At 32.1% G+C, this 13,830-nt stretch overlaps 1 protein-coding gene across 1 annotated transcript; it reads left to right on the top strand.

The window, feature by feature from the left end:
- Positions 1–4,195: 4,195 nt before the first annotated feature.
- On the top strand, positions 4,196–8,582 carry LOC114173321 (leucine-rich repeat receptor-like serine/threonine-protein kinase BAM1). The gene is made up of 2 exons (XM_028057621.1): positions 4,196–7,077; positions 7,672–8,582. Exons 1-2 carry the CDS (start codon positions 4,503–4,505, stop codon positions 8,115–8,117), a joined length of 3,021 nt encoding a protein of 1,006 aa, XP_027913422.1. The 5' UTR covers positions 4,196–4,502; the 3' UTR covers positions 8,118–8,582.
- Positions 8,583–13,830: the final 5,248 nt, after the last annotated feature.

Genomic DNA, 13,830 nt, shown 5'->3' with positions numbered 1-13,830 from the left:
CATGTATGTGGTTGAATTTACCTAAGAATTAAAGTAAAGGGGCACCATTTGATGTGGGCCGTGAAGCCCAACAGTATGAATGTCTAATTGTGGTATGTATAGTTGAAATAATTTGGTCTTAATTTAATATGTAACATTTTTAACTTAAAATATCCATATAATTTTTATTGACCGTAAAACTGTATCTCATAATATCACTTTTGAAAACGAAGATTTACAAAATCTAACAACGTCAAATTATTTCTTTAATTTTTTCATTGATATTAATCATTTATTTCATCGTAACATTTTATTATAAAAAAATATGAAAAAATAAACCCCTTTTACTTCGTTCTTTTCAAAAGAGAAATATTTTTTGTTTCTTCCCTTTCTATTCCTCTCTGAATAAACAATAACAATGCATAAATTGCATACTAATTTAAGTTAAAAAATTGTGAAGAAAAAGCAAGTGCATTTTGTTGGGTGATAGGAATTGGTCACCCTTATCATGTAGGAAAAGGGATAAGCAGAAATTGTTGGATTCAAAACGACACAAACACGCATTTAAAACCTTCACTGTTCTCTTCCTCTTCAACCAACATCGTCATTTCTCAATCACACTTCCTACTCCGTTCATAATTTCTCATACCGATTATTTCTCGTTAAAATACCCATCCATTTATTCAACTTTTAATTCTATATACTTCATTTCCTTTTAAGAAAAAAGGTATAATTAAAAAAAATATTATATATGCACATGGAAATTTTAAAAATAGCTTGAAATGTATATTTTTTTGGTTAAAATCTGTTTTTTTTTTATAAATAACTACAGTTTATTTATTATTTTTACTGTTCTTGTTTCCGTGGACAAACGTATTTTATGTTTAAAATTAGTAAAACATTATTTGCGTCTTAAAATATCGCTAGTAGATTTGAATAATTTACGTACTTTACCAATTTTACAAAATTTAATATAGAGCTAAAAGTTATCTTTGCATTATCACAAAAAACAAGACTTTTTAATTGTGGCATTGAAATATATAAAATTGGAAAAAGTTCTATTTACAGTACTTTATTTGAAAATCTATTGCATAATTTTGAATATACAACATGATTAAAAATAAATTTGTAAATCATATTTTGGTGAATTTTGTTTCATCTAGCAAAAGATTAGGATAGGAAACAGGGACCTTTAACTTGTTTCTCAGAATTAAAGGGACAGTGACATTAAAATATATAAGACTTTGTTTTGAAGTTTGGGATACAGAATACGATGGATTTGAACGCATTCTCAATTTCAGGTCTAATTAGTTGTATTATTAGTTAGAGTGGTCCCCTAATCAATCTGCACTCTCAAAACTACTCTATAGTAATGTACTTCAGTTTATTATTAATCTTTATTTTATGCTTCATCTAACCATTTACAGTATAACAACTTAATTAAAAAACATGAAATTTTTTCATCTTTTTTGCGACGGATTTTCTCTAGTATCTTGAAGGTTTAATATCTGCATGGAGTTCACATGACGTATGAAAAATATCGAGGATGTTACATCAAAGACATTTGAAATAATGGTAGCAGTGTGAGTCGAATCTGAAAGGTGATGAATGAATCAGCAACTCAAAGTTGGGTCTCAATAATATGGAAAATTATGCAGTTTTTCTGTGGTTGCTTGTTGTAACGTTATCGCGTGGAAAGTGATTCATGCAGTGTTGCAGTAAGCATGAAGAAGAACAGTGACGTGACCTCTGGTGCCATTATGATTCAAGTGAGGTTCATAGTGTTTAATAATTAAACTAATTGGTAGGAGAAGGACAAGAAGAAAGGAAAGAAGACACGTATTAGAGAAAAAAGGTGAAGTGGGTCAACGTTGGACATCTTCGATTCAAAACTACCATTGTCCTTTTGGCATCATTGGTATCTGCTTCCTCCTGTTCCTTATTATCAATATCAGGACATCGCTAACTTTCTTTATTTTCAGTTTTGGCAATTGCAACCCTAATCAAAACTCTCATCATTTACAAAATTCCTACGATTCTGGGGGTGTGGCTAACCTGCATACTCTCGTGTTGTGTTTCTTTTGATTTATGGTTTATAATGATGGAAAGACATGTGCGGTGATGGAAAAAATCAACGTATGGTCTATGAGCTTCCCTTTGTCAACAAAAATGCTATGAATAGAATCAATTATTAATATCTTATATGTGTATGATATATAATATATATATATAATCTCAAATAACTTAATGACTATAACTAATTTGTATGAAATATATAAATCAAATAATGGTATTAAAAATGTTCGGAATGACTGAGTGTATAACCATAACCAAAAGAGATCATCATACACACTGATTAACTACATAACCATAACAAAAAAAGAGTTACCATACACCTGAAGAAAAATATACCATATAGTAAAAAAAAAGAACTTACCCTTGAGAGGAGATTGTTAGAAATAGTCTAAATGTAAGTCAAAAGTCTCATATAAACAAAAGTAAACAATATATAAGAATAAAGACCTATAACACCATTACCTTAAAATATTGATGTAAAAGTGGTATAAAATACCTTATAGGTGTAAAATTAGTATCATATATATATATATATATATATATATATATATATATATATATATATATATATATATAATTACCATCTCTCGACTACTATAACCAACATATGAAAAATATATAAACCCATCAATTATCAATACTACTTTCTACGTGGATTTGCATGGAATGGTAGAGATTCATTCAACATGACAGAGATGTCTTCTTCATTTGTTCATTTGTGAGTGGTGTGTATGATTGCTAGTGGTAAAGGGTGTAGTTTTTGTTGATTATGTGAGAGTTGTAAAATTATAAAATTATAACTTAAAAAATTTTAAAATAAGAAAATAATATGGGAGAATTATAGTTTAATAAGGAGGCATAACAAGACATCAATTATGTCACCAATTTAACGCTTACATTACTCATTCAACATAAAAATAAAAATTAATAAACTAATTAAAAAGTAATAAATTTATGGAGAATTGAATAAACCATAAATATTTAATAAGAACTCAACTAAAAAAAATCTCAAAATTATCAAAAACTTAAAATATAATTAAATTTTAAAAATATTCATCATAATTTTACCAAATATTTGTAAAATTGTTCTCAAATTTTTTTGGTTATTTTGTAAAACCAAAACATATTCACTCTCACAAATTAGAAGATGAAAAATAAAATGAATTTTTTAAGTACTTTAGACTTCGATTCCCTATACTACTTTATATTTATATTTATAGATTTCGATTCCCTTAACAACCAAAGTCTATTATCCTTTCATAATTTTAAAATTGTCATTGTTTTTCTTGAAAAACAAATCACACGAAAAATTCGAAAAGTATATTTTACACTACTCTATATAATTCAAAACTTTCAAATCAATTTTATTAAAACAAGATTAATTTTCCATAACTCCACCAAATTTTCGTATAATAATGGAAACTTAGCAATTAACAACTCAAAGTGATAATTTTAACACATATAAAATAAACCAAAACAATACTAAAAATTATTACCTTAATAAAAATTAAAAAAGAAATCAATCATCTATGAATAAATCCTAAACTCCTGCATGAATTAATTATACCATAAATTTCTAAAATTCCAAAGTTTTAATTTCATACATTCTATTAGATTTTTAATGTATCTTGTTTTCACGTTATAAGTATATCATCATTATTATAGAACATTCCTTCCCAACCTTACAAATAAAAATCCAAATATACATTCCAAAAACACATTGCATAAATATAAAACTAATTTCTAAAATAATATCTACCACTCTCATGAGTTCAAAATCAACTTATTTTTTATTTACCATCATCATTAGTTTATATGAAGTTAATTTCTTATAGCTCATTTTCATGCTCTGTGTGAAACTATGCATACAATCTTAAGATTGCCAAATCAACTCATTCTAATGAACGTTGTCCTAATTTGTTATGATTCTAAGAGAAATATTTTATATTAATTGAATATATAAGTACGAGGAATATTTATTTTTTCTTTAAATTGAATATGAGGTGAAGATATAAATAATTTTTTAGGTTAAAATAAAAAGACCATATTATGTGCATAAAATCTTATTTCTAGATCATTTGCATGAGAAGTTAAGGTTAGGATGAATGAGAAACAATAATGATGTATGCTAAGTGGGTTGTTTAAAAGAATAGAGTTGGTGAGGAGGTGGATCCACCACATCCACCGCTTCTGCACCAACTTCAGAGATTCATCGATCACCATGGCTTGCCGTGGGTCAATGATTGATGGTTAATTCTATTTTCCTTTTTGCCCTTTTTTCAAAAAGGTAAAAAGAGTTGAATTAGAATTCATAACTTGAGAAAATTCCCTCTCCTTTAAGATAAGAGACGGGGCCTGAGTGAGTTTCAGTTCTTTCTCTTTCTAGCTTCTACCCTTCACCTACACTCTCTTCTCTTCTCTTCTCTTCTCTTCTCTTCCTTACCCCAATGCGTGTCCTCTTTCTATTTCTGTTTTTCCATCTTCATCAAACCCTTTCGTTGCCATTCTCAGACTACAACGTCCTTATCTCTATTCGTTCAGCCATTACCGACGATGCCACTCCACCCGTTCTCTCTTCCTGGAATGCCTCCACCTCTCACTGTTCCTGGCTCGGCGTCACATGTGACGCCCACCGCCACGTCGTCGCTCTCAACCTCACCGGACTCAACCTCTCCGGGACTCTCTCTGCCGACATAGCTCACCTCCCATTCCTCTCCAATCTCTCGCTCGCCGACAATAAGTTCTCCGGCCCCATCCCCCCGGCGCTCTCGTCCCTCTCTGCCCTCCGCCTCCTCAACCTCTCCAACAATGGCTTTAACCAAACCTTCCCCCCGGAGCTCTCGCGCCTCCAGAGCCTCGAGGTCCTCGACCTCTACAACAACAACATGACCGGCGCACTCCCTCTCGCCGTCGCGCAGATGCTTAACCTCCGCCACTTGCATCTCGGCGGGAACTTCTTCTCCGGCCGGATCCCGCCGGAGTACGGGCAGTGGCCGCGCCTCGAGTACCTTGCTGTCTCCGGAAACGAGCTCGACGGGAAAATACCGCCGGAGATCGGGAACCTGACCAGCCTCCGGGAGCTCTACATCGGCTACTTCAACACCTACGTGGACGGCATTCCGCCGGAGATCGGAAACTTGTCAGAGTTGGTGAGGCTGGACGCCGCGTATTGTGGTTTGTCCGGCGAGATTACACCGGCGCTGGGTAAGCTGCAGAAGCTGGACACGCTGTTCCTTCAGGTGAATGCGCTAACAGGGCCTCTGACGCCGGAGCTGGGGAACCTGAAGAGCCTGAAATCGATGGATTTGTCTAACAACATGCTCTCCGGCGAGATTCCCGCGAGTTTCAGCGAGCTCAAGAATATCACGCTGCTGAACCTGTTCAGGAACAAGCTTCACGGAGCAATACCGGAGTTTATAGGGGACCTTCCGGCGCTGGAAGTGGTGCAACTGTGGGAAAACAACTTCACAGGTAGCATTCCTGAGGGTTTAGGCAAGAACGGGAGACTGAACGTTGTTGATCTTTCTTCTAACAAATTAACCGGGACTTTGCCTCCTTACCTCTGTTCTGGGAACACTCTTCAGACTTTGATAACTCTCGAGAATTTCTTGTTTGGTCCAATTCCGGAAGCGCTTGGGAGTTGTAAATCCCTTACTCGGATTCGAATGGGAGAGAACTTTCTAAATGGGTCCATTCCGAAAGGGCTTTTTGGACTTCCCAAACTGACCCAGGTTGAGCTTCAGGATAATTATCTCTCTGGAGAGTTTCCGGAGGCGGGTTCTGTAGCTGTTAATCTTGGTCAGATAACTCTATCTAACAATCAGCTTTCTGGGGCCTTGCCTCCTTCTATTGGCAACTTCTCCAGCGTGCAGAAGCTCCTTCTTGACGGTAACATGTTTTCGGGTCGGATACCTCCTCAGATTGGGAGGTTACAACAGCTCTCAAAGATTGATTTTAGTGGCAACAAGTTCTCGGGTCCTATTTCACCTGAGATCAGTCAATGTAAGTTGTTGACTTTTCTGGACCTTAGCCGCAATGAACTCTCCGGAGAGATCCCAAATGAGATTACTGGAATGAGGATATTGAATTACCTTAATCTCTCGAGTAATCATTTAATGGGTAGCATTCCCTCTTCAATATCCTCGATGCAAAGCTTAACTTCTGTTGATTTTTCGTACAACAATCTGTCTGGTTTGGTGCCCGGTACGGGTCAGTTCAGCTACTTCAACTACACGTCTTTCCTTGGAAACCCTGACCTCTGTGGTCCCTATTTAGGTGCTTGCAAGGATGGGGTTACCAATGGTGCACATCAACCTCATGGTAAGGGACTCTCGTCTTCTGTGAAGCTTCTACTTGTTGTCGGTTTGCTTTTATGTTCCATTGCTTTTGCTGTGGCGGCAATATTTAAGGCTCGATCACTGAAGAAGGCCAGTGAGGCTCGTGCATGGAAGTTGACTGCATTCCAACGTTTGGACTTCACTGTTGATGATGTTTTGCATTGCTTGAAGGAGGATAATATTATAGGCAAAGGAGGTGCAGGCATTGTATACAAAGGGGCTATGCCTAACGGGGATCATGTTGCCGTGAAAAGGCTTCCCGCTATGAGTAGAGGCTCTTCCCACGACCACGGGTTCAATGCGGAGATTCAGACACTTGGGCGAATCCGACACAGGCACATTGTTAGACTGCTGGGTTTCTGTTCAAACCATGAGACTAACCTTTTGGTCTATGAGTACATGCCCAATGGAAGCTTGGGTGAGGTTCTTCATGGAAAGAAGGGAGGTCATTTGTATTGGGACATAAGGTATAAAATTGCCGTGGAGGCTGCCAAAGGGCTTTGCTATCTGCACCATGATTGTTCTCCGCTCATTGTTCACCGTGATGTGAAGTCAAACAACATCCTTCTTGATTCTAATAATGAAGCCCATGTTGCTGATTTTGGGCTTGCCAAGTTCCTGCAAGATTCTGGGACATCTGAATGCATGTCTGCTATTGCTGGTTCATATGGATACATAGCTCCAGGTACAGTTCAATTTTGTCATAATTAATGCATTACTACATGGATGTGGTAACTTGTTTTCCCGCTCGATCATTACTGTTTGTACTTTCAATTATTGTTGAGAATTTGACTCACTGACTGATCATGTTTAGGTGTTGACTGTTGATATTCAGGTGATGCCCCTAAATTAATTAACATTGTCATGTGGTTTTTCTTCACTTTGATTTTCTATCATACCTAAATGATCACTTGATTGGTCTGCTTATTTATTTAGTATATTTATTTCTAAGCCAAAGTACTGAAAGTAAATGGTAGGTAGTCTGCTCTGTTTGAATTTGATTTTTTTCCATAGCCCGCTCTCCACACCTATGAAGTAGATAATACTGTAGTCATAGGTTAGAATCATTCGCAACAGGAAAGTGATGGTTATGGACAAAATACCAGATGTATAGAACTATATACAACTTTTCACGTACTGCCTTTCTTTTACTTAATTTCTAATCAAGGTGGCCTGCTTTAATTTTGCTTTTGATAGTTCCATGTTTGGTTGGTACTTATAGTTTATAATTAGCCTGCTTCATTTCAGTTCATGATTCCTGATTGATGTTTGATTGCAGAGTATGCCTACACATTGAAAGTTGATGAGAAAAGCGATGTGTACAGCTTTGGCGTGGTTCTTTTAGAACTTGTAACTGGCAGGAAACCAGTTGGGGAATTTGGTGACGGTGTGGACATTGTGCAATGGACAAGGAAAATGACGGACTCTAATAAGGAAGAAGTTCTTAAAGTTCTTGATCCTAGGCTTTCGTCGGTTCCCCTCCACGAACTGATGCATGTTTTCTATGTAGCCATGCTATGTGTTGAAGAACAGGCCGTAGAGAGACCAACTATGCGCGAAGTTGTCCAAATACTGACAGAGCTTCCAAAGCTACCTGGTTCTAAACAGGATGACTCAACAGAATCCTCTTTGACATCATCCAATGCTTTAGAATCTCCATCCACAGCCTCTAAAGATCATCACAATCCTTCTCAATCTCCACCAGCCGATCTTCTTAGCATCTGAAGTGCTCTATTTAGTGTTTCATTTTAGTTCCCTTGGTTTGTCATAGCTTATTCGTTTACTTTTTTTCTGTCTGTCTTCTGGGGATTGGGATATTTCTTTTCTAACCGAAGGTGTTAGTGTCTGGATTTTTTAAAGGTTTTTGTACAGTAGGATCGGTGGGGGTATTTTCTTATAAAGTCATTGTCCTCATCATGCAGTACTGCTTTTAATCTTTATGTTACAGCCGTCGTTGTGTTCATCGAGGGGATCAATAATAGGGAGAGTTGAAAGGGACACAACGACGCAAACTGGTTGGGGTATTGAAACAGTGGGCTAATATGGTATGGGTGAATCCTGAGAGGATTGCCTCAGAATTGTGAGCCTGAGCTGTGACCGAGTCTATCAATTAGGTTTTGGATTAGCTTATTTGAAGAAGTTAACATTGTTTCGAGAAAATCGGAGTGAATCATACGTGTTTTAGCTTTATGTTTGTTAGTAACTCATTTCCTTCTGCTTTTTCGTTTTCCCAGAAGATAAAATTAACTCAGTGGCACAAGATTTTGTGGCGTAAAAAATGATAGAAGAATTTCCCCTTTTAAATAACAGAAGAGAGGTAGGATGGGGATAACCGAAAAAGATAAATCTTGTGATCTATTTATATGTTTGTTCAAATCTTAGCGTTAACGCTCAATCATTCTGGTTATGGACCACACTGCTTGAAACATGGTAGCTGGCCTTCATATAATCCCAAGACAATTGTAGCCATTGAATTTTAGTTTCACCTTGCAGAAAGAGCTAGGCGAAGGTTAACCACGTGATGCTCTACTAAATATTAGTTTTTTATGCGTTGAGTTGTCATATTTCACCTCGTACAATAAAGTGGTCATTTTTTAGCAAGATTGACCAGTTATTTGTCTCGTTGTAAATTCACATAAACCTTTGCTTGGGATGCCTTGCTAGCTAGCAACCATAAGAATCTGTGGTGCCACAATTTCTCTGAAGAGTCATGTCAGGAAATGTTAGATTTAGAGAAGTAAGAAGCATCCAGTGTTTTATGAGATGGGGTTGGTGCATGTGTAATAACAATAAAAAAGAAGAATGAAGTTGAAAAGTTGAAAAGTTGAAAAAGAAGGACAATTTTTCAGTATCTATCTCATTGGGAAGGGTAATGCATTGTATTATATCTCTGTTCAGATTTCCATAAAGTCTTATTTTAAACTAGTATTGTATTTATTCTGAGGACCTGAGAGTGAGAGGAAAATGTTTTTTCATTCTGAATCCAAAAGCACGAGATGAATCCATTTTGTGCAGCAATGTGTAGGGAAGAGGCTGACGGTTGTACTAACTAAGGAGGATGGGGTTCTTTCGTTAGGTCTAACTGAACATTCATGTGGTCCCAGAAAAGATATTAATAAGTAGTTTGTGAATCAAAAATTTATCAAATATTCAAATGGCTGGTAGAGGATCTCATTGAAACAAGCTAAATAAATAAATCATAAAAAAACAAAGGTAACTGTTTTTTTTTATTTAAATATTTTATTTTATGACCGGTAAACAATCTTATCATTCCACACCTTTGAAAGAAATAATAGAAAAAGAATACACAGTCAATCAGATAGTTGGAAAAAAATATTCAATTCAATTAATTTTCCGAAAAAGAAAATCATCAAATGATTCCTTAAAAATGCAAACATAGGATGTTTTAATGCTTCCATCTATTGATTCCAAGGATTGTGGTCTCTCTTATGCTATTTTGAAAATGTGAAATAAAACGCTCTGTAATTTGAATATTTGTATTTGCTTACAAACTTTGTTGATAGAATTTTTTATTTAAACTTTATTTAAGTAGTTGGTTAAAGTAACTCCTATAAATCCGTTTTTTTTTTGGCTATGTAGAATGTGAGTTTTCTTTTTTTTTTTCATCTTGGTTTTTTTACATTGTACTGTTCATATAATTGAATATGACGTAACATTTACATGTTTGAAATAGTTGTACATAAGTTTGTAAATAGTGTCTAAATACTAAAAAAAACATAAAAATTTCATGAAAAGTTGGCTACTGAATACAACAATATCATTTAAAAATATATATTGTTTTTTGTTAAGAAATAACATTTACAAAATAATTAAATTAAATCATATTTATAAATATATTTTTATATTTAGTTTGAAATTGATCAAATTTATTTACAAATATGGTATCAATAAGAAAAATAATAAACTCTACTTATCTAAATATGAGTTTAAAGAAAATCTTTAACAAACTAATTTAATATAACTTAAATGAAGAAAAAATATTTAAAGAACCAATAAAAAAACTCAATAATAATAATAATCTAGATTAATTATAATAAAAAAAGAAGATAAAGCATTAATTGTGCATGATTGGAAAGTAAGTGATTGAAAAGAAAAAGACGTAATATAACTTGAAATGGTAGTGATTATTGGTGTATGATTGGAGAATTGAGGATTGGAAGATGGAATTGAAACCAGAGAAGCTCTCGACAATGGAGACAGCATAGACATGGGACAAAATCTATACATCAATTTTTGTGTGGTACTATGTGTAAGATAAATCCAACACGTTAGAACACAAAATAAAGCCCTTCAATGCGGCTTTCAAGTTCAAATTATTTGAAAGTACTGAAATTGAGAAATGAAAGAAAAAGATGAATGGTTAAAGAAAGATGAATCTCTCCCAAAACGACAAACAACTTTACCCACAAATCTATCAAAACTCATACAGGAAAAGGATTGCTACGATATGAATCATTTCAATCAATTTTTAAGGGAAAATATTTTTACTTTTATTCTTTTTTAATTTTATTGCTGATTTTTAAATTGATGAATTTAGTTATCTAACTTTTAAAATATACGATTTTAGTTGCTTTACGCTCTGCATTTATGCAATAACAATTTTTTTACTGTCAGAAACCAGATAAAAACAATTAAATTCACTCTATATAGGTTGTTGGTATCTCCTTATATCTAAATTTAACATTTTTAGTGTATATATTTACTAAAATTTTGTGAATAAAATGAAAATTGTAAAATGTTATGATTTTTTTATAATTTTGATTAATAGTAAGTATATTTAAGGAAGGCATGTGTCTGAAACAAGATGAATCGAAAATTTTGTGTTATCTTCTGCATTTTCTCGCAGTTGTTTGTTTTGAGTATTTGCCCAAGCTCTCCCTGTAAGATTCTTATTTAGCAGTTTGCATTTGGAATATCAGGTCAAACATCTCACATTTTTTTCTTGAAAAAAAAAATCTGGTGATCATTAAAAAAGTATGCATTTAGTTATCTATTTTTAATTAAACAACACCTAATAAAGTGACTTTTAGATATAATTTTGATTGATATATTGAAGTAGGAATTTGCTCCAGAGATACAACATCATTATAATTTAAACTAAATCACATTAAAAAATTGACACCAATTTTAATCTAAAATCTCAAATTAATGAGTTTGTGAATTTTTTTATTGTATATTCCTCAATTTTATTATTTTTATCGGACAACATACTTAAATTCACATCTAGATTCTTAACACAGTTAATAATATTAAAAAAATTCCACACATACTTGACAAATAAAAATAAATAGAATATAGCACACTCAAATAATCTAAGGTTAAAAAGTTTGTTTTCATGGTGGGAAGAGTACATGTATAATGAGAAGTCCAAGTAGTAGCTAGAGTGATTGATTATTTGTGTTGTGTGGTTGCCTACAACATCTGTCATTCTAGTATTGTTCCATCTCATTATTTCTTTGACTTCATTTATTATTGCAGACACCACAGTAATTATTATAGTGTTTGTGACATCTGTTCATTTCTCCTTCAGCATCTCACACATTCAAGGATCAAATATGATGTTCCACTTTTCATGAGCTAATGTTTTCTGAAACATTGGCTCATATATTTGTATCTTTTAATTACTTTATCAAGTACTAAAAATGACAAGTATTTATCGGTGAATGTGTTTAATTCAGGTATATATTACCCAAACAAATAACCATACAATATATTTTTCTTTTATCAACATCTTTATGTAAATACTCACATGTTTTAATAGTTATAACTCAACAGTAGGTTTAATTAGTTAGATCATATCTTTCTATTTTTAAAAGTGTTAATTGAGAGTTTAAACTTTTAAAAAAGTGTCTTAATTAGGTCTCTTCCTAACAAAGTTATTAACGTAGTTCACTTTATTCATAAATTTTACCGTTGAATTTTAATATAAATATCAGTAATTAATTTTGTAAGTCATTTTAAATATTAATACCATTAACGACGTTACTAATTTTGTTCTGCAAAAAATCTAATTGAGACATTTTTATAAAAAATTGAGACTCAATTGACACCTTTTAATAGAAGATATCAAACTAACACATTCAAACGATCAAAATGGATATGATCCGACTAATTAAACCTAATTAGTACCGATAAACTTATTATATGTTAATGATTACTCTCAAATAATTTATGTTTATTTTCACGTGTAGTGTGATATCACATTAAAATACCAATTAATATAATGTTAGGTAGCCTTAAAAAAAACAAATTTTACCACTAACTTAAAGTCTAGACTTAATTATCATAGCTATGTCTATTTCATAGTATACTTTAAAATGTGAAAAAATAATTATCATAGTCAGTCATGTATTTTTCATTTTCAAATTAAATTGAATAAAATAAAAATATTATTTATCGTTTTTTCCGTTAAAGTATTTTCCATTGATTTCCATATATATAAACAAAATATTTAAAGTACAAAAATGTGAAGAACTAAAAAATATGCTTTTGACTTTGGTGTTTGTTTGGACTACAACAAAAATTACAAAAGCAAATACCTCCACGTAAATACATAATAGATCCTAAATAAAACAATATATTTATTAGACGTAAATAGAAATATTTTAATTATTCATTTATTTATGAAATAGATGTTATAATAATTTATTCACCAATACCTTTTATTTATGTATTTTTTATAATCAAATAATTAAAGTAAATTTATTGATAAGAAAATCATTGACAATTTTTTTTTTATAATTTAATTCCATAAGTTTATATATTTTTTGTTTATATTTATGAAATTAAATTGATTCTATTTAAATTTATATTTTTTTGTATAATTTATTTAAATTTACTTTGTCAAAAGACTAATTTTATTATAATAATATTCTATTATATAATTATAATTAGATTAAATTTTAAGATTAAATTTTTATTTTAGTGTATCTGTTGAACAATTATTTTTAAATGACATAGCTAATATGCATAACTAATCACAAACATAAAAAGAATCAGTTAATTTTGTAGTAAATATGTGAAAAATAATAAGTTAGTTTTTTTTTAATTAAGTTTTTAGTTATTTTTAATTAAATTCTTTACATATTTTTATTATATTTAAAATTTCATATTTTTTAATTAAATATTTATTATTTAATTTTTTCATTAAACGATTAACTTGGTTATTATTTATTTACTTATTTATATTTATATAAATCACTCTTATTTTTAAAAACACTGACTTTTACTGTAATTACATGGATGACGATCACGAAAGTTTTGTATTATTTAATATATCTTTTAATTAAGATAATGAAAATGATTAGTTATTGTAAGATTATTTTAACTCATATCCACGCCAAGGAACCTTTTATTATCCCTAGAATGCATCTGTACGTAGGACAGGTCCCCCAATTTAAGTTATTTGTGCTGTTCC

This window comes from Vigna unguiculata, chromosome 2 (genome assembly GCF_004118075.2).
Source record: "Vigna unguiculata cultivar IT97K-499-35 chromosome 2, ASM411807v1, whole genome shotgun sequence".
Taxonomy (NCBI): Eukaryota; Viridiplantae; Streptophyta; class Magnoliopsida; order Fabales; family Fabaceae; genus Vigna; species Vigna unguiculata.
Note: the sequence above shows the minus strand (reverse complement) of the source record. Positions and strands in the feature narration are given on the sequence as shown.

What these genes read in the sequence shown, in the direction of transcription:
- LOC114173321 (XM_028057621.1), top strand. Translation starts at nt 4,503, where the DNA reads ATGCGTGTCCTCTTTCTATTTCTGTTTTTCCATCTTCATCAAACCCTT. An exon ending in ATATGGATACATAGCTCCAG is followed by an intron (nt 7,078 to 7,671) that starts GTACAGTTCAAT and finishes GTTTGATTGCAG; the next exon opens with AGTATGCCTACACATTGAAA.